The sequence below is a fragment of the Perca flavescens genome, chromosome 19 (assembly GCF_004354835.1).
Source record: "Perca flavescens isolate YP-PL-M2 chromosome 19, PFLA_1.0, whole genome shotgun sequence".
Lineage (NCBI taxonomy): Eukaryota > Metazoa > Chordata > Actinopteri > Perciformes > Percidae > Perca > Perca flavescens.
In genome coordinates, this window is record NC_041349.1 from 30,651,315 (window position 1) to 30,672,936 (window position 21,622).

Below are 21,622 nucleotides of genomic sequence, written 5' to 3' on the forward strand. Positions count from 1 at the left end.
GGGTAAGGACTCATTCCCTACCTGGAGAAGGCATTCCATTGGTTTCCTGCTGAGAACCATGGCCTCCGATTTAGAGGTGCTGATCCTCATCCCAACCGCTTCACACTCGGTTGCGAACCGATCCAGTGAGTGCTGAAGGTCACAGGCCGATGATGCCATCAGGACCACATCATCTGCAAAGAGCAGCGATGAGATCCCCAGCCCACCAAACTGCAACCCCTCCCCACCCCGACTACGCCTCGATATCCTGTCCATAAATATTACAAACAGGATTGGTGACAAAGCGCAGCCCTGGCGGAGGCCAACCCTCACCTGAAACGAGTCCGACTTACTGCCGAGAACCCGGACACAGCTCTCACTTTGGTCGTACAGAGATTGGATGGCCCTGAGTAGAGACCCCCTCACCCCATACTCCCGCAGCACCTCCCACAGTATCTCCCGGGGGACCCGGTCATACGCCTTCTCCAAATCCCAAAAAACACATGTAGACCCGGTTGGGCATACTCCCAGGCTCCCTCCAGGATCCTTGCGAGAGTGAAGAGCTGGTCCGTTGTTCCACAACCAGGACGGAATCCGCATTGTTCCTCCTCAATCTGAGGTTCGACTATCGGCCGAACCCTCCTTTCCAGCACCTTGGAGTAGACTTTACCAGGGAGGCTGAGAAGTGTGATACCCCTGTAATTGGCACACACCCTCTGGTTCCCCTTTTTAAAAAGGGGAACCACCATCAGCGTCTCCGTGAACCATCACCTTATCGTGGTGGAGAGGTTTGTGTGTCTCTGTGAACCTGAGGGCTGTGTTGTCTGGAGCTTTGTGCTCCTGGTAGGGTCTCCCAAGGCAAAGTGGTCTCAGGTGAGGGGCCAGACAAAGAATGGTTCAAAAACCCCAATGAAAAAGCTAAGCAGAGATGGAGTGACCCTGCCCGGAGGAAGCCCGGGGCCCCCGTCTGGAGCCAGGCCCAGACGGCGGGCTCATCGGCGAGCGCCTGGTGGCCGGGTTTGCCACGGAGCCCGGCCGGGCACAGCCCGAACAAGCTACGTGGCTCCCATCTCTTCAGCCCATGGGCCCACCACCTGTGGGAGGAACCGTTGGGGTCGGGTGCGATGCCACATGGGTGGCAGTGAAGGTCAGGGGCCTCGACGGACCAGACCCGGGCGACAGACGCTGGCTCTGGTGACGTGGGCGTCACCTCTCTATGGGGGAAGGAGCCGGAACTGGTGCGGGAGGTGGGCGCCACCGGTTAGATCTGGTGGGGCTTACCTCTCACGCACAGTCTTGGTTCTGGAACCATACTCCTGGATAGGGGTTGGACTCTTTTCTTCTCCGGAGTTGCCCAGGGTGTGAGGCGCCGGGCGGGTGTGGGGATACTCACAAGCCCCGGCTGGCGCCGCTGTGTTGGAGTTTACCCCGGTGGACGAGAGGGTCGCCTCCCCACGCCTGCGGGTTGTGGGGGAAAACTCTGACTGTTGTTTGTGCATATGCACCAAACAGGAGTTCGGAGTATTCGGCCTTCTTGGAGACCTTGACTGAGTCCTGCATGGGGCTCCAGTGGGGGACTCCATTGTTCTGCTGGGGGACTTCAACGCACACGTGGGCAATGATGGAGACACCTGAGAGGCGTGATTGGGAGGAACGGCCTCCCTGATCTAAACCAGAGTGGTTGTTTGTTGTTGGACTTCTGTGCTAGTCATGGATTGTCTATAACGAACACCATGTTCGAACATAGGGATGCTCATAAGTGTACCTGGTACCAGAGCACCCTAGGCCGAAGGTCAATGATCGATTTCATAATCGTTTCATCTGATCTGAGGCCGTATGTTTTGGACACTCGGTTGAAGAGAGGGGCAGAGCTGTCAACCGATCACCATCTGGTGGTGAGTTGGGTCAGAGGGTGGGGGAAGACTCTGGACAGACCTGGTAAGCCCAAACGTGTAGTGCGGGTAAATTGGGAACGTCTGGAGGAGGCCCCTGTCCAACAGACTTTCAACTCACACCTCCGGCGGAGCTTTTCGTGCATCCCTGTGGAGGCTGGGGGCATTGAACCCGAGTGGACAATGTTCAAAGTTTCCATTGCTGAAGCGAGGAGCTGTGGTCTTAGGGTCTTAGGTGCCTCAAGGGGCGGTAACCCACGAACACCGTGGTGGACACCGGTGGTCAGGGAAGCCGTCCGACTGAAGAAGGAGTCTTTCCGGGATATGTTATCCCGGAGGACTCCGGAGGCAGTTGCAGGGTACCAAAGAGCCCGAAGGGCTGCAGCCTCTGCCGTGAAAGAGGCAAAGCAGCGGGTGTGGGAGAAGTTTGGAGAAGACATGGAGAAGGACTTTCGGTCGGCACCAAAGTGCTTCTGGAAAACTGTTCGCCACCTCAGGAGGGGGGGCGGGGAACCATCCAAGCTGTGTACAGTAAGGATGGGACACTGTTGACCTCAACTGAGGAGGTAATAGGGCGGTGGGAGGAGCACTTTGAGGAACTCCTGAATCCGACTAATACGCCCTCTATGTTAGAGGCAGAGCTGGAGGATAATGGGGGATTGTCGTCGATTTCCCAGGCGGAAGTCACTGATGTAGTCAAACAACTACACAGTGGCAAAGCCCCGGGATTGATGAGATCCGTCCAGAAATGCTCAAGGCTCTGGGTGTGGAGGGGCTGTCCTGGTTGACACGCCTCTTCAACATTGCGTGGAAGTCTGGGACAGTGCCAAAGGAGTGGCAGACTGGGGTGGTGGTTCCCCTTTTTAAAAAGGGGACCAGAGGGTGTGTGCCAATTATAGGGGTATCACACTTCTCAGCCTCCCTGGTAAAGTCTACTCCAAGGTGCTGGAAAGGAGGGTTCGGCCGATAGTCGAACCTCGGGTTGAGGAGGAACAATGCGGATTCCGTCCTGGTCGTGGAACAACGGACCAGCTCTTCACTCTCGCAAGGATCCTGGAGGGAGCCTGGGAGTATGCCCAACCGGTCTACATGTGTTTTGTGGATTTGGAGAAGGCGTATGACCGGGTCCCCGGGAGATACTGTGGGAGGTGCTGCGGGAGTATGGGGTGAGGGGTCTCTACTCAGGGCCATCCAATCTCTGTATGACCAAAGTGAGAGCTGTGTCCGGGTTCTCGGTAGTAAGTCGGACTCGTTTCAGGTGAGGGTTGGCCTCCGCCAGGGCTGCGCTTTGTCACCAATCCTGTTTGTAATATTTATGGACAGGATATCAAGGCGTAGTCGGGGTGGGGAGGGGTTGCAGTTTGGTGGGCTGGGGAGCTCATCGCTGCTCTTTGCAGATGATGTGGTCCTGATGGCATCATCGGCCTGCGACCTTCAGCACTCACTGGATCGGTTCGCAACCGAGTGTGAAGCGGTTGGGATGAGGATCAGCACCTCTAAATCTGAGGCCATGGTTCTCAGCAGGAAACCGATGGAATGCCTTCTCCAGGTAGGGAATGAGTCCTTACCCCAAGTGAAGGAGTTCAAGTACCTTGGGGTTTTGTTCGCGAGTGAGGGGACAATGGAGCGGGAGATTGGTCGGAGAATCGGTGCAGTGGGTGCGGTATTGCATTCAATCTATCGCACCGTTAGACGAAAAAGAGAGCTTAGCCAGAAGGCAAAGCTCTCGATCTACCGTCAGTTTTCGTTCCTACCCTCACCTATGGTCATGAAGGCTGGGTCATGACCAAAAGAACGAGATCCAGGGTACAAGCGGCTGAAATGGGTTTCCTCAGGAGGGTGGCTGGCGTCTCCCTTAGAGATAGGGTGAGAAGCTCAGTCATCCGTGAGGAGCTCGGAGAGAGCCGCTGCTCCTTTGCGTCGAAAGGAGCCAGTTGAGGTGGTTCGGGCATCTGGTAAGTATGCCCCCTGGGCGCCTCCCTAGGGAGGTGTTCCAGGCACGTCCAGCTGGGAGGAGGCCTCGGGGAAGACCCAGGACTAGGTGGAGGGATTATATCTCCAACCTGGCCTGGGAACGCCTCGGGATCCCCCAGTCGGAGCTGGTTAATGTTGCTCGGGAAAGGGAAGTTTGGGGTCCCCTGCTGGAGCTGCTCCCCCCGCGACCCGACACCGGATAAGCGGACGAAGATGGATGGATGGATGGATGGATGGAACCACCACCCCAGTCTGCCACTCCTTTGGCACCGTCCCAGACTTCCACGCAATGTTGAAGAGGCGTGTCAACCAGGACAGCCCCTCCACACCCAGAGCCTTGAGCATTTCTGGACGGATCTCATCAATCCCTGGGGCTTTGCCACATTGGAGTTGTTTGACTACATCAGTGACTTCCGCCTGGGAAATCGACGACAATCCCCCGTTATCCTCCAGCTCTGCCTCTAACATAGAGGGCGTATTAGTCGGATTCAGGAGTTCCTCAAAGTGCTCCTTCCACCGCCCTATTACCTCCTCAGTTGAGGTCAACAGTGTCCCATCCTTACTGTACACAGCTTGGATGGTTCCCCGCTTCCCCCTCCTGAGGTGACGAACAGTTTTCCAGAAGCACTTTGGTGCCGACAGAAACATACACAGTGATATTCTTTTACTTGGACTATACTGTATGTCTTGTTTTAAATGTATGTAATTTGTAGGTTTAGTATTTTTATGTATATGTTGTGATTGTTGTATGTGGACCCCAGGAAGCGTGGCTGCTACAGTGATAGCAGCTAATGGGGATCTGAATAAAGGAATAAAGAATAAAGGAAGGAATAAAACTTCTTTAATATTGAGTAACCGATTTACACAAATATTTTCTAAATTTCTACTTTTCAGTGCTCAATTATTAGGTAGGCCTAAATTAAAATAAGAAAAGCAAGTTCAATCCATGACGATGAGTGTGGCAGGAAGATCTGAACTTGGATATAGACTAAATGAACACAAGTTCAAAGTTCAAGTTTTCATCTAGCAGCAAATACAAGGTGCAAAATGCTACTGACAAACAAGCAAAGGGGTCCGGCAGCTTTAACCCAAAGCACCAAATGTTGACATTTCATTAACTGTGCTGTACACTTCACTCACAATGCTTTTTACAGCTGACGTTCCTAGAGCAAAGAAATGAAACCTTTATATGCCCAGCTGGCAACACAAGTTACAGGTCCTTTAAAGTAAGCTTCAAACTAACTAGGTCAAACGACCACTACCCTGAAATATCCTCATTGTATTTTAGTGCCATATCATCCACCGCTACAGAGAACACCTGCAGTTTTTTTTTTTTCTATTTCACTGCCTGTCTGTCATTTTGCACACTTCAGTGGGACATTGGACAAAATAATTTATAAAATAATATTTATGCATTCATTTTTGGCATGAAAGTGATCTTATTTTTTTTTAAATTACTGATTTCACAGCTTTAATCTTTTATATAGTAACACCAATATCATCATTTCAAAACCAATACTTGGTCAAAATAGTTATTAAAGCATTAGCCCGAGGGTAGGCTGTGGATATTCTCTTGTGGGTCCACAAGGTGCACACAACATACAATAGCTGGGCTTTGTTCCCCGCGAGGCTCTGAGCTAGCAGGAAACACTGGGGGAGGCACGCCAAGTCTCCTTCTGTAAACCTTTGACCTTCCTGAGGGAAGCTGCTCCACTGATGTTATCATAAACACTGTTGGGCCTCCCATATTCATGTCTTTCTATAATAGCCTTCCAACTCACTCTGGATAGAAGATGAGCTGTGTCTTTACCTGTGTAAATGCCTCGCTGAAATTTAAATCTGAAAATGTGCCGGAAAAGGAAAAAGTCATCCACCATCAATTACTTAAAAAAACTACCATAATTGCAAATAATTCACCATGTTATGTTGTTATTATTATTAGGCATGACGCAAAGCTCTTTGTTCCCTCTTGCTGCCCAGCAACACTCCCTGCTGAGCTGTGTGGAAGCAGCAGGGCAAGAAACATCAACACTAGCTCATTATTAAATATCAAACTCAATCCACTTCCAAATATTTGATCATTATCTTGTAAGAAAAGTTTGTGTATGCTTCTGAGGAGTGAAACTGCGAGAGCATCTAGGCATTTACCAAAAATGCTAATCTAGGCATTTACCAAAACAACCCAGTGCGGCATGGTGCGTGGTGGAGGACGGAACAAAACCGGAAAGCAGCACAGTGGAGAATCTGGGATATACTTGTTTTCAGGTTCATGTATTTAGTGTTTCTCAGTCCCTCCAGGATTCGCTGCCTTTTTTTTTTAGATTGTAGTCAAATTGTGAAAAAAATGCCCGATTTCGCAAGAGCTTTTGTAAAAAAAACTGCGATAAAAGTTGCAATGTCTTTTGTATGTTTGTTGCAATGAAGTTGCGGGAGACAGTGAAAGTTGCAAGTAGTTCTTTAAAAATAAAAAGGAAACTTGTATTGGGGAGAATAAAATTACTCTGGGCTGAGATTTCCTATGTAACCTCACCAAAAAGGCTCAGGATGCTGCAAATGTTGGTATAATATGAAAATGGCTGGTGGATTCTGAACATATGTGTCAGTGGCTTGTTGATCTTTGTATTGTTAGTTAATTTCCTATCCTGGGACACACATTCATACGGTTTGATAAAGTAACGTTACTTATTGGACTTATCATTGCACTTACAACAACGAGCGTAGCTGCCCTCAATTTAGGTCATTGTGTCGTCTTATCTCCGGTTTTTCCTGCATCCACCGTGTGTGTGTGTGTGTGTGTGTGTGTGGAACTGAGCAGCACCGTCCACTGCAGAAAACCGACAGGATTGAAACCGCAGCTTCAGTGACTTTAGAGTGAAAAAACATTACAGCCTACATTGATGTTAAAATGTCTACAGGTTGGCAGGACGGTCTGAAATGTTTTGCACGGTCTTTCGCTGTACGTTTTGTTGGTAAACGTGAGATGTTCGAGTCAGTCACACACGTCTCGTCTTCATCAGAAACAAGGAAATTATCAACCAGTGGCCATTCTCACTCCCGCTTGGTCATTGGCTCTCAGAGTCACATACTGACGGCACGTGGGACTGCTGGGATTGGTTGAAGTCACGGGAAACTTCAGGTTGGTCAAATTTGCGACTTGGACCAAATTCAGGGTGATTGGTTGAATTTGCGTGAATTGGCGCAATCACGACTTCGCAAAATCCTGGAGGGACTGGGTTCTACTAGAACATATTTACAGGTTTAAGGCCTACGTTCAAACACTTTATTTTCAGCTCATACTGCCCATGGCTGCTGCACCTATAGCTCAACAGTCCCGCCCACAGCTGGTTCCGGAAGTAAAAATACAATGCAATTTCTCCATTGTCGTAACCGTCGATGATAGACCTGAAACCAGCTACGACATGACTAAGCGATTGTATATGCTCATGTAGATGCCAAAAGTTCATGGGGCACCAACCTTGTTTTGAGATGAATGTCTTTTATTCGGAATGTCTTGGATAAGTACTTCATTGCCCACAATCCTGAACAATACCACAATCCCACAGTGAGCTGTCGGTACCCAATCTGTGCTGCCTGCACAATCTGTCATGCGCAAAATGATAAACCTGTTTTACGAGGATTTACGACTGCACGAATCACGATCTGTTCCACGCTTCTGCCGTTAGCCTCCACCGGGAAGCTAACGTTAGTTTAGCTAACAGCTAACTCGGCTAACCGCTAGCTGACAGCTTGATTCAGTCTAAAATAACGTTAACTCAAACTGGGGAAAGCTGACGTAAAAGCTGTTATATATTTTCAGGTTTTATTTTGAGGGTCTTTAAAAGTTATTACATGCTGTCTCAGCTAGCGGTTAGCCGAATTAGCTGTTAGCTAAATTAACGTTAGCTTCCTGTATTCAGTGGTGTGTGGTGGTTTATGGGATGAGTAAGTAGTTCCTTCGCTCAATAATGAAAATATGTACACAGTCTTGTACCTTTGACTTTTTTTTATTTTCTGTTCGTTTTTTCACTAAAAATTATATGTTGTATGCTTACGAGTCACGTCATAGCTGGTTGGCCTAAGGCATGGTCTAAAACTTTTTATACGGATTTTTCCAGATGTCAATGGGAGATATGAATGGGAAATTTACTTCCGGAACCAAAGGTCTCTCAGAGGAGGGGCGGCACTGTTGAGCTCTATTTACCCTCTGTCTGAGAAGCTCTGTAGTGTTGATGAACTGACCGAAGAGCCGGTTAATTAACCCGACTCGTGTCACTGAGCCGGGAGAATCGAGTGCCATACGTCAATGAACCGACTCACTCCCGTTTTTTTTCTTTTTCCTTCATTCGTGCCTTTGGCATTATATAAATGTCAATGGTTGGCCGTTATGTAGCTGGTATTCTTCTGCTACTGTGTGTGTAGTAATCTAGCTCATTAGCTCCTCCACTGGACTGGTGGTGGTAGAATCAATCAGGAAATGAGCTAACTAGACCCTATGCCGAACGAGACCGAATGTAACCATGCAACCGGTCGGCCCGCTCGAGTCTAATGTAACCGTGCAACCGGCCGGCCCGCTCAAGTCTAATGTAATCAAGTGGTGTCTTGGTTCTCGGCAAGTTTGAGTTATTAACCAAACCTTGTTTCTGGTGCATCTTAGAGGATTGTGTTCACGGCAATTCACACATTATCGATGGGGAAGTACATTACATCACATACAAATACACGTCATGCTATCTTGGTAGTTATGTTAAGTTAAATGTTAGAGAAGTGAATGTTGCTACGTGGTAGCTAGGCTAGGCTGTCACGAGGAGACCGCGCACCAGGCTACTGAACGAGACCGTAAGGACCGTAACCGAGGGTACTGCACGAGTCTATATTCAAACGGGTGTCTAGGTTCTCGGCAAGTTTGAGATATCAACCGATAGCAGAAGCCTTTATTTCTCGTGCATCTTAGATGATTGTGTACGTACAAATTAATAGATTACATTATTGATGGATATCACATACAAATGCACGTCATGTTATCTTAGAAGTTATGTTAAGTTAAATGTTTGTTACGTGATAGGTAGGCTGTCACCAGGAGACCGTGCACCAGGCTACTGAACAACACCGTAACCGTGCCTAATGCATGAGTCATGTAATCAAACGGGTGTCTAGGTTCTTGGCAAGTTTGAGTTATCGACCGATAGCAGAAGCTTTTATGTCTCATGCATTTTAGAATTGTGTTCATGGAAATTCATATGCTACATTACCAAGGGGAAAGTATTAGGCCTATATCACATACAAATACACGTAATGTTATCTTGATAGTTATGTAAAGTTAAATGCGATCACAAGATTACGTAACATAAACAATGCAATAGCATGCCTGCCGGGAGCAAATGACCAGATATTTAGAAAATCTGCCCGGTATGACATCACTCCGGGCAGAGAGTAGAAAAAAACTGTTGAAACCAGAGCGTTCAGAACAGTGGGAAATCTTAATATTTGAAGCTTAGGCTAGGTTTAACATGAACATCTGACATTGTAACACTACAGATCTGACAGAAACTACGGAAAAGCTTCATAGGCCTCCTGTGCTTTTCCTGCTATGACGTGTCAAAATGTCTGCCATGGAAAACTAATAATAATAATAATAATAATAATAATAATAATAATACCGTACAACTAGGGCTGTAACGATATGAAACCGAAAGTGTTGCGCTGTGAGAAGGCAGAATCGCGACACACGCCTTCCAACTCGCAGGTTACCCTTCCCGTCCAGATCACAAGATCACATCACAAGTTGCGTTTTAAGCTCCTCTTTTTTTTCTGCTTGTGGAGAGCTACAGTGGGGGAAATAAGTATTTGACCCCTTGCTGATTTTGCAGGTTTGCCCACTTACAAAGAATGCAAAAATCTACAATTGTAATCATATGTACATTCTAACAGTGAAAGACAGAATCCCAAAGAAAATTCCAGAAAATCACATCATATGAATTTATTAAAATTGATAACCATCTGATGAGGAAAAACAAGTATTTGACCCCCTGGACAAACAGCAAGTATTCTGGCCCCTACAAGCCAGTTAGCCTTTCTTTAAGACACAGCCCCAATCCGAACCAATTATCTACATCAAATACACCTGCCTCACCTCGTTACCAGTATAAAAGACACCTGTCAACACCCAAACAACCAGCATCCAACATCACCACCATGGGCAAGACCAAAGAGCTTTCTACGGACATCAGGGACAAGATTGTTGATCTGCACAAGGCTGGGATGGGCTACAAGAGAATCGGAAAGCAACTTGGAGAGAAAAGATCAACTGTCGGTGCAGTTATCAGGAAATGGAAGAAGCACCACACCACCGCCAACCTCCCTCGGTCTGGGCCTCCATACAAGATCTTGCCTCGTGGGGTGTCCCTGATCATGCGAACGGTGAGGAATCATCCCAAAACCACAAGGGGGGAACTGATGAATCAACTGAAGGCAGCTGGGACCACAGTTACAAAAGAAACGGTTGGTAACACACTACGCCGTCATGGATTGCAAGGTCCCCCTGCTCAAGAAGAAACATGTACAGGCCCGCATGAAGTTCGCCATTCACCACCTGGACGACTCAGAAGAGGCCTGGAAGAAGGTGATGTGGTCAGATGAGACCAAAATAGAACTTTTTGGCCTCAACTCAACTCGTCGTGTTTGGAGGGCAAAGAACACAGAGTACAACCCAAAGAACACCATCCCCACCGTCAAGCATGGTGGTGGCAACATTATGCTTTGGGGGTGCTTTTCAGCCAAGGGGACGGGACAACTCCATCGTATTGAGGGGAGGATGGACGGGGCCATGTATCGTGAAATTCTGGACCGACATCGCCTTCCCTCAGTGAGAGAGCTGAAGATGGGTCGAGGATGGGTGTTTCAGCACGACAACGACCCTAAGCACACCGCCAAAGCAACAAAAGAGGGGCTGAAGAAGAAGCACATCAAGGTTCTGGAGTGGCCTAGCCAGTCTCCAGACCTGAATCCGATTGAAAATCTTTGGAGGGAGCTTAAAATTCGAGTTGCCAGGCGACAACCTCGGAACCTGAATGATTTGGAGGCTGTCTGCAGGGAGGAGTGGGCCAACATCCCTGCCGGTATGTGCACAAACCTTGTCACCAACTATAAAAACTGTTTGACATCTGTGCTGGCCAATAATGGCTTTTCTACAAAATATTAACATGCTGTTTGTCCAGGGGGTCAAATACTTGTTTTTCCTCATCAGATGGTTATCAATTTTAATAAATTCATATGATGTGATTTTCTGGAATTTTCTTTGGGATTCTGTCTTTCACTGTTAGAATGTACATATGATTAAAATTGTAGATTTTTGCATTCTTTGTAAGTGGGCAAACCTGCAAAATCAGCAAGGGGTCAAATACTTATTTCCCCCACATGAAACTATATTGATGAGGACCGGCGAGTTAAATCGGCCATCCAAGAGTATACCAGGCAGACACACAGCTGACAACCTGTAGGTGGAGGCGCTGGAGACCGGCTCGGACATATACGCCGCTGTGGACTTGCGTCAGTCCCGCAAGCGGTTTCAGGAAAGTGACTGCGTGTGTCTGACAATGCACAAAACATCAACACCGGTACAAGCCTACAGCTGTCCGCGGACACGGAGTGCAGAAAGTGTGTCAGAGACTTCCAGACAGGTGAAATGAGACTTGGTTTCCTGTGCTTTCTTTTGGAAGTCTGGCTGCCAGAAATCGCACCTTACTTGCTAATTAATTAGCTTGAGTTAAACACTCGTTAGCTATCAGTAAAACAGAAGGTAGTGGCTGCGCCAGTGTTTATGCGTTTGTATGTTGGACCGCCCCCACATTTGGCGGCTGGTGAGTGTTAATTTCGGACCCTGCACAATGCTGTGAAACAGTAGCCATTTAATTTACTTTGTAAATGTAAGAGAACTTGATTCAAGAATAATTTTGAACATGCTCGAATCATCTCCACAATGGAGTTTAGTTTTGTTACAAAGAAAACAGAAGTGTTATAGCTTTGGCTATTTATTTATTTTACTAAAGGTATATTGTTAATAATTTGCATAGTTAATATTGTTCTTTGAACTTTTAAAAAGTTTATACAGGTGTTTCAAATGTTATTTAAAAGGGGTGATAGAATGCAAAATCGATTTTACCTTGTCATAGTTTAATAACGACGGTGGGTAAATAGGACATACATAGAACCTCAAAATCCCATTGACACCGCTTTCCTCTGCAAAATTTGAAATTGCCTCTGAAAACGGGCAAATCTGAACAAAGCTTAAAGTTGACGTCAACTTCTCAACTCCTCCCTGTATGGCTCTACCTTCTATCTTTGTAAAGCCCCAAAATTTACATAGGCCACTAACTGATCTGAGGTCAGTTAGTCTTCTGAATAGTAGGGCTGTAGCGATACACTAATCTCACGATACACGATATTCAGCTCACGATACGATATTTATATATCACGATATTCAGCCAACGATACGATTCAATATAATTCAATACACTTACATCATTTTCACAAAGATTTAAAGGGGACCGAGTGATTTTGGTGACATCTTGTGAGTGTTCCATTTACTTGGATTTAATTAATTGAACTGAAAACATCAATTACACAATATATGTCTCTGACTGGACAGAGAGTGTACAGCAGGGATCATCAACTACAATTTTCAGAATTTTTCTAAGCACTCTGGCGGTCGGACTTTCAAATAGATTAAAATAAAACGAATTTATACCCATTTATTTCTTTTTTTTTTTTACATGTATTAGTGTGAGCAAACTCCTAAAAAAATATGGAAACTCCCTAGTGATAACTGGCTCTTTAACTAGAAAAAGATCTCAGACTAGGAGGCAGTTCACTGAGGAGTGATGGTTAAAGTCTGTGATTATGGAAAAATTATTGTAGTATGCAGCATCCTGATTGGTGGAAAATGCTTGCAGAAAGAAAGGCTGTTGTCAGGTAAACATGTCACTGTCAAAGAGGCTGAAGCAAAAAAGTTGAAGTGGAAAAGCCAAAAGCCCAGCTTTAATGATGAATGGACTGATAAGCAGGCTATGCACTCGTCATGTATGCCATTTGCAATGAAACAATGTTGTTGCAAAATAATACAACCAGAATCATCATCATCACTGAACATAACGATCGCGTCATTCACGTGCATATTAAGTAGCTCCAGATTGTCCGCTCTAGCGGAGGGTTTGGTTTGTTCAGCCAGCAGTGAGGTTTACAAGAATTTGTCAAAATTTCCAGATTCCCGGCAACCTAAGATAAACAGTTAGACTAAAAACCGACAGCTTTTGTTTTAGCTTGTTTGTAAAAATTTGCTATTTGCAGAGTAGAGCTGTGTTTGCGTAAAACAGCGCGGTGGACTGAGCAGATTGAAATATCGCTTTCTACATGTTTATGCCGGTCTACACAGGTGAGTGCATTGATAAGTATTGACTTTCTACTCACGAAGGTTTAATTGTAGCATATTTACAGAAAAGAGACCAGCGTGAGTTCATCTGCCCCAACGGTAACTCTGTATCGTTCCCAGTCAGGTGCTGCGTGTTCTAACCTTTAAACGCACACACATCTCGGCTCAGCTATGTGTGTGGAGCTCAGTCATCGCTGTAGAGAATCCCGGCATGTGAATAGAGATGTAAATACAGGGGGCTGGGTTTTTGCTCTAAATGCTTGAAATGATAAATAACAGAACACATTTTTTTCCTCTTTACATTTTGTGAATTCATGATTATTCTGGGGGCCTGACTAAAAGCTTTGGCGGAGAGCCGCCAGTTGGCTGCTCTACAGCGACACTAGCGGCTGGCTGACCAAATCGCTCTTCCTGCAATGCGAACGGGGGTAAACACGGGGGATTTGAATGGGACTTATGTATCGATACTCGCGGCATAAAAATCTATACTTTCTTGGGGAATAAAATATCGATTTATATCGCAGAATCGATAAAATTGCTCAGCCTTACTGAATAGGTCGTGCAGATCTCAGAAATTGTTCATCTGCTGCTTAACCACTAAATTCACTTTTTTATGCGAGAAATCAACTATGTAGAGGTCAAATATGGGCCGTTTTACGAAGATTTATGGCTAAACCGGCCTGCTATGAGGTAGATGGAGCTCCGTCACGGCTGGCAGCCCACGGTGCTCGATACCCGCGCAAAGTCACCATTTCTGGGTTAGTGGACTACCAAACGCCGCTGCCCTGACAGAGCTCCAGGGCCTGAAGCGCCCCTCTTCCTGCTAAATGGCCGGTCTGTGTAAGTGAGGGCGCGGTCAGCGAGCTTGTTATGGCCCCAAATCGCTTACCACAGGTTCCAGTTAATCTTATAATGGATATGTGTATTGAGTTATTTAAACAAACGATCGTGAAATAAACGGCTCTTGTCCGCGAGTGAGCTGGATGGAACTCTATCAATGAGAGAGAGCTAGCTTGCCTCCTCCTAACAAGACCTCTAAAATTCACAAAAATGCATTAAATTGAAATCGGACAAAGCTTAGCTTTGTTAAGACCTAAGGGAGCTGTGATATAAAAATGGCGTGATGAAATTCAAAGTGTAAATAAACGATAGTTATGCCGAAAGTGTAGCAACAATCTTTTCCCATAGGATTAAATGGGACACATAGCCTAGCTAGCAGCTCCTCCTAAGGAGACCCCTAAAATTCACAAAAAATGCATTAAATTGAAATTGGACACAATTGTTAGCTTTATAAAACCTTGGGGTAGCTGATATGTAAGTGGCGTGACGAATTTCTAACTTTAAATATACTATATAACGGTGACTTTCACTGGGTATGGAGGTTGCCGCTTTCTCGTCAGACTGTTTGGAGCTCCTAAAGTCCGACACGTCTTACCAAATTTGCAATCAGCCATCAATTTTTGTAAAACGGCCCATATTTGAGCTTTATATAGTTGATTTCTAACATAAAAAAGTCTCAGAAGTGAATTTAATAACGAAATAGTAGACAAACAATGTATAACTTTGCAGTGTCTGAAATATGAGACCTGCTGTCTCGTCTCCAATGTGTTTCTATGTGGTTCGCTCAAACCAATCAGCGGGCAGCTCATCTAAATATTTGGAAGAAAAGCTCTTGTTACAAATAGGGCCATATTCACAGGGTAGTTAAGGGCCCATAAAATAGCATTCGGGCAATTTTCAGCCCAACCAATGTTACATACGCTATTAGGAAACCTTAAGGAACAGTGTGAAATACCATATATAATCATTCTATCACCCCTTTAATAAAAATATCTACTTTTTTCTCAAAATCTCTTTTTTTTTTCTCTCCTCCAAACCCCATGTTGTTTTAGGCGGGCAAGAGAAAACTCTGATTGGACAGATAGTCTAGCTAGCTGTCTGGATTTACCCTGCAGAGATCTGAGGAGCAGTTAACCATAGTCCTCATAAATCCACCGGAGTTTAGAACGCCAACACAAAGAAAGGATGTCCGACCTAAACGATTGAAATCCAGCTGAATTTTCGTCGGCAATGGAGCAATCGCGGAAGTGGAACATTGTGGATTTAGATTACAATCACTATGACATCTTCAGGGTTATTTTATCAGACAAAGCTCCTCCAGAGCCACAGAAGACATCATACAACTATTTTCACAGGCTGAGCAATACAGATCCGATGAGTAAACTGTATACAATCAGTGTGTGTGCCCCTTTAAACCTAACTAAACAACCAGAGTTGGATCTTTTCCCTATTTGCCGAGCTGGATTATTAGTTTATCCAAGAACGTGCACTTGGATAAACATATCCTAATCAAGTAGCATTACAGTAGGTATGGCATGCATGTATAGTCATTAGGGTTGGGTTGCTCTAGTGGCAGGTGCCTGTGTGTGTGTGTTTTCAAGGTCTCCTCTTCCCACAGGGCCTAGACCTGGCTTGTTATGAGCAGATGGTCATAATTACCAAAGCACAGAAAGCAGCAGCAGAGGATAGGGGGTGCTGCGTAGCCACATTGATTTGAGCAACCTTGATGGGGTAATCCTCTTTTCAACCAGGCGAGGCCAAGGTAGTTACCTGTAATCCACAGTGTCATCCACACCCACTTCACTGTTCAGTTTTACTCTGTTGTTGTTAGCAATAGCCTTCTACAATGGCCTGGGCAATTTAGCTCAAAGAGATGAAGTAACACATTCGGAGTCCAGGAAGCTGGTTACTAAAAGGTTGCCATGTTGTTGTTACACGATGGGCTCATCACTCTAAACTACTGTTAAACCCAAACAGTAGCCTAAAGTTGTGACACGATAGTGAGTGAAGCTCTAACAACACACTGACAAACAGAAAGACAAACACATACGGGGACTGGCAATGTAAAAAATGCTACAGTCGCTTAAAAAGGAGTATATGCTGAGGAAGAGGAACTCGGATGTCTGACGATTTGACATTTTTTCTGTGAAGTCTATTTTAAGAGAACAAGTTAAGCTTCGTTTAAAGAGCTGGAACTTCATGTGAATTTGTTTAAAGAGAGTAGTAAATGCTTCATGAAGTAAGACTCGACTTCACTAAGAAGGGTCTTTTGTTTTATAAAATTCTGCTGTACACTGCATGATAACGGCAACACTGAGTTCACACTGCAGTTTGGTAAAAGAAGGGCCAGTTTTAATTAATAATTATTGATTTAACAACAGTTTTGTGGGATTTCCGTGTGCCGAAATAAGAGGTAGGTCCTGATGATTTGAAAGAAGTCCTTACTTAATAATTTACGAGGTATATGGTTGTGACAGTCATCAGGGCAAAATAACTTGAGTCTTGTGAAACGTGTCGAGAGAGGATGTGCCTTCTCCGAAAGAAGCAGGTGGCGATAAAACAAAAGGCTGTTCTCATTATAACAGCTAGCTCACTCGTACTGCTTTCTGAGTTGAGGGAAACAGTGGAAAGCAAACCGACCTGCATGTGTAATGTCGGACAAGTCGTAGTTCCTGGCGCTCCGGGGAAACTCCTTCAGCTTTCGGTTGGCCAAGTTAAGAGCCCCGCTCGCGGCAGCCTCCTCGAGCGCCTTCTCCACGCTCCGGCTGGCCGCTACTGTGGCAGGCAGCTGGGCTCCATCCCCAGCAGCCATCAAACGGACACGGTTACCTCCTCTTTTACTTAGTTTGAATCGTCCGCTCCACTTTCATACCACGTAGATTCTTATTAACTCCAAACTGAGTGCGTTTTTTCCAAACTTTTTTCAAAAAGTACAAAATTAAATCCGAGAAAAATCAGTTGGTGAGTTGTGATTGCGTCTCTCACACAACGGGTGCTATCGTTTCCACTAGTAAAAGAGAGCGGTACAAGCTGTCAATCTTTCAGGAAGTTGCATCAAGCTGGCACATTTCGCAACAATAATACGGGAACATTATGTCTATGCTTCAAAATAAAAGCTCACAACTTAAGAAAAACAAGAACATCATCTCAGTTTAGATCACAATATTCAACATTGGCTACAGATCTATACATAGCCCACTTTTAGACAGAACAGATAAAAAAAAATAGTTTACCTAAGTTAGAATGTTTTAACCAATTACTAAAAACCATGTTGACTGTGGACACACATTTTAAAAATGATTTCATATGTTTCATGCCAGTGCTGCAGAGCAGATTTGAGGCTTGGTAAGCTGTGATATGAGAAGAAGAGACTGTTTTAAAGACTCTCAATTATGTCGTAATGTAATAAAAAAAAAAATTGTTGGTCAGTGTTTGCCTTTTGTTGGTCTTTTGGGAGTGATTTTTTAGCGTCATACAGAATCTGTTAAACTCAGTAGCCTGTGGTTTGGCAGCCGACTCAAATCTCAGGAAATATCAGATCTTCCCCTGTTTACATTCAAAAATAAAAATGTGGGCCTCCATCTTTTTAAACTGATTCCAATATTTTAAGACCAAGTGCTTTTCGACCAGGATTCAGAATTTCACCACCAGATGTTATTTCTGGCTACAGGAAAGAGCATTGAGACCATTGTATGGGTCCATCATTTTCTTAATAATTTCCTATATATATATATATATATATATATATATATATATATATACACATACATACACAAATATAATCCAATAGCTAACCCAATAAATAAAATATAAAACATGTTCCTTACCTTCTGTTACGGAAATTTTGTTGCTTATTTTACTCTGGTAGTTACAACCGGAAGTTGACCAAAACTGTTTTTTTGTTCTACCTGGTTTTCGGAAGGGTGCAGCAAGCGCGAGGGAGTGAGGGGAAATGGGCGTGGTCACAAAGCGAGTATTTTTGACTGACACTCGTGGGGGTGGGGTCTTAGCTTGCATATTGAATGCAGCTTGAATTTCATGAGAAACAATGTTATATTAATGCTAATATGCGCCATATCAGAATAAGAGTAGTACAGACAAGTCCTGTGACCAATCATATAGCTGTGTGGGTAGCAGTCAGTGATCCAATTCATGTCCAATTTATAATGAATGAAAGCTCATGTCATGTTAATTCAATTTGTTCAATTGTTGTTGACCTTATTCTTCCTTGTAGTAATACAAACTACAAGATCAAATTATCCAAAATAAAGTACTACACTAGTGTATGCCCAGTGTGTTTCTGTGTGCATGAGTACTTGCATGTGTCCAAGTATCCATTCAAGTGCAAATGCAGCTTCAGCAGGACTACATACACCCCCCTATAACCCCTATAACCCCTCCTAAATACACATACACACACACACTTCTGCATCCATTAGCATTGTCCCCTCCTCTCCATCCTTCTCTTTAGCAATCCTCCCTCCCTCCCTCTCTAGCGTCCCATTGGACCATCTGGCAAAGTCCTGTCAGACTAGGTGTCCAGCTGCAGGGCTATAGTATGTGTGTGTGTGTGTGTGTGTGTGTGTGTGTGTGTGTGTGTGTGTGTGTGTAGGAGTTAACTTTCACTATATGCACTTGCAAAATCCATAAACAGTCACTGGTTAATTAACTCATTGGCCACTGTATTTCTCTGTATCCCCATGGGGATGTTGTGATATTGCTTGGTCTGCTGTTTTAAGTTCTCCTTTGTGTTTGTTTTTTTCTCCATCTTATGAACCTTTAAAGTCTATGGAGGAGCAATATGCAGCCATTAAAAGGGATGCTGTTTGCAGCATGTCGGGCTAACTGATGATGCATATTAATGGACATAACTGAATAAATAATAAATGAATCAATCAGTGTATACATTTTGGCCATAAGTGGTAATACTGTGACAAATACTGAGGTAAATAAGTTTGCAGCAAAATACATGGGCAGTGCCTGTTGTCCTGGAAGTTCCACCACTGTGGGGCCAGAAAAGAGAAGAGTCTTGATGGATATGAGCAACCACAGGGTCCTCATATGAGTCAGCCAGGGGCAGAGGAGCACAATGTTCAACAGGAGTGGAGGGTTGGACCATGGCCTGGAGGTAAGTTGGCCAGCACCTTCTGAACGTGTACATCAGAATCTACAGGAGCAGGCTACTGCTGCCATGTTTGCTGAGAACAGTTCATGGTGTAGGTTGACAGGGTCGCTGTCCCAGCTGGCACCACCACAGAATTGCCAATGGTGATGGACGGTCTTGGCACAAGCATCCTTTCCACTTAAGGAACTGTCTTGTCATTGTGGCTAAGACACTTTAAGATGTCTGTTGCAAAAGAGTTTGCAGGTTTTGATTTTACACGTGATATGAGATTGTTCCAGTGCTGCATTTCCGGCCGGATGTCTGTCTCCTTCCTCTTTCTTTGTGTTGGCATTCTAAACTCTGGTGGATTTCTGAGGACTATGGTTAACTGCTCCTCAGATCTCTGCAGGGTAAATCCAGACAGCTAGCTATCTGTCCAATCTGAGTTTTCTGTTGCACGACTAAAACTACTTTTGAACGTACGTATGTATGTTCCACCAAAACAAGTTCTTTCCGGAGGCTATTTTGCAGAGGCACCGTGGCTCTGTCCGCACCCAATACAAAACGATTGTGATTGGTTTAAAGAAATGCCAATAAACCAGAGCACGTTTTTGTCCCATCCAGGAATGCTGTGTGGACTAGCCAGACCCTCCTTTGCAGCGTTGTGGAGGAAAGTCTGGACCTGCGAGACTAGGGTCTCAGTGGTCCAAGACTACTGATTTAAAGTCCCCTTTGTGTGGAATTTGTATGTGATTATAGCATATTTGTAGGAATAATAGACAATCCCAGCAATAATTGATATTTCTCTTCCGACCCATTCTTCTCTGTCATTGGCTCGGATCTGCAGGTGGGGGTTTGAGGGTGTATATACATGATATCGGTCGTTTATTCCTACCCTATGATACAACGCACATGAGCATTTTCCGTCCTCATATCTGAACCAGAGAAGGTAACAGTCATGGTTTTTAACACATCGTTAACGTTGTGAGGCGGTCCCAGCAGTGGCGACTGGTGAAAAATATTCAGTTTCAGTAGCCACCCCAACACAATTTAACACAAACTGCAGCTTGAATGGCGATAAAATCAGCAGTCTTTATTTACTCCAGAATGTAATCCCTCAGCACTGACAGCTTGTTTTGTAAGGTTTTTGATGTACCTTTAAAAACGGTGGCTGTCTTAACCCTTGTGTTGTCCTCCCCTTTTATACACTGTTTTTATGTTTATTTCCTTTGTGAAGAGCGTCTTATGGAACCATCCGTGTTATTTTGTTGCAATTTGGTTAAAAGAAACAAATTTATGATATATAAACTTCCAATTTGACCCGAGGACAAAATGAGGGTTAAGGCGTTCCTCCAGCACACTTTCGAGGGAGGCAACGAAGTCCACTAGTCCCCTGAAAATGTCAGGATTGCTCCAGGTGTCAATCTCGTCATGCCCATGCAAGGCCAACTCAAAGCCCCATAAAACTTTACACATGTCGATTATTTGGGATAAGATATGCAGATTTTTATCCACCTCCTGTTTCTTCACCGCAACTCTGTGGCCCATTGTCCAGTTGCGTAGTGATGTTCACTCTTCCAAATATAGCTAGCTTAACTGAATTATCCATGTGTGCTCTGGTGTTATCATGTTTACTTCTTCAGACAGGTACTTCATAGCCCTCACTCCGGTAACGGTCCATTCTGGGTTAGTCCCCGTTGTTTTAAAAAGCAAGCATGAAAGCAAAATAGTTATTAGTAATTTGCATGACCGCATCCAGCTGGCAAGGCCTTTCTAGCGTAATGTTACCAGCTATGAGAAGCCTCCATAAAACAGTGCCGACAGGGAAAGCAAAAAAAGGCATTGCTAACATCACATCTAGCCAGCCGACTCTGTTTCGCATAATAAGAGCGGGTGAACCCCACGGTAAAGCCCCGGTGTAGCTTCGTCCTCGGTCACTGGCCTGCTGCTGGATTTGTAAATCGGGTTGGTCAGGTCCTCGATCCTCTTTTTTTCTTCCAGCGAACGTCTTGTGAAAGTTTTTTTTTTTTAAATCATTGACATAATTTGGTTTAAACTGCTGCCATTATCTCTACGAAAGTGATTTGTGTGATTGTCAGCATGCAAGGTTTTGGCAGAGTGACGGCATCGCCTGTGCGAGTAGCGGCCAAGAGCATAAAGTTGAATGACAGGTGTCGAGAGTCAATCAGATTGGATAAAATAACATTTATCCAATTCTGATTTGCCAAGCTGCACCCGGAGGAAAACCGGAAGAATTAATAAATCTTTAAGAAACCAATTACAATCTTAATAAATCTTTAAGAAACCAATTAGAGACCAGCTTCAGGCCACATGTTTGCCGAAAGTTTAAGGACTTACATACACATTCATTTGGTGTCCCTGCTCATGAAACCACATGGAACATATTGA

At 44.8% G+C, this 21,622-nt stretch overlaps 1 protein-coding gene across 3 annotated transcripts in view; it reads right to left on the reverse strand.

The window, feature by feature from the left end:
- lrch4 (leucine-rich repeats and calponin homology (CH) domain containing 4) overlaps positions 1–17,148 on the reverse strand; it is an 84,892-nt gene extending 67,744 nt beyond the window's left edge. For all 3 annotated transcript variants that reach the window (XM_028563819.1, XM_028563820.1, XM_028563818.1), the window contains exon 1: positions 16,750–17,148. In XM_028563819.1, coding sequence (XP_028419620.1) covers positions 16,750–16,921 — 172 coding nt within the window. In that variant the 5' untranslated portion in view covers positions 16,922–17,148. The remainder of the gene's footprint in view (positions 1–16,749) is intronic.
- Between the last annotated feature and the right edge of the window lie 4,474 nt (positions 17,149–21,622).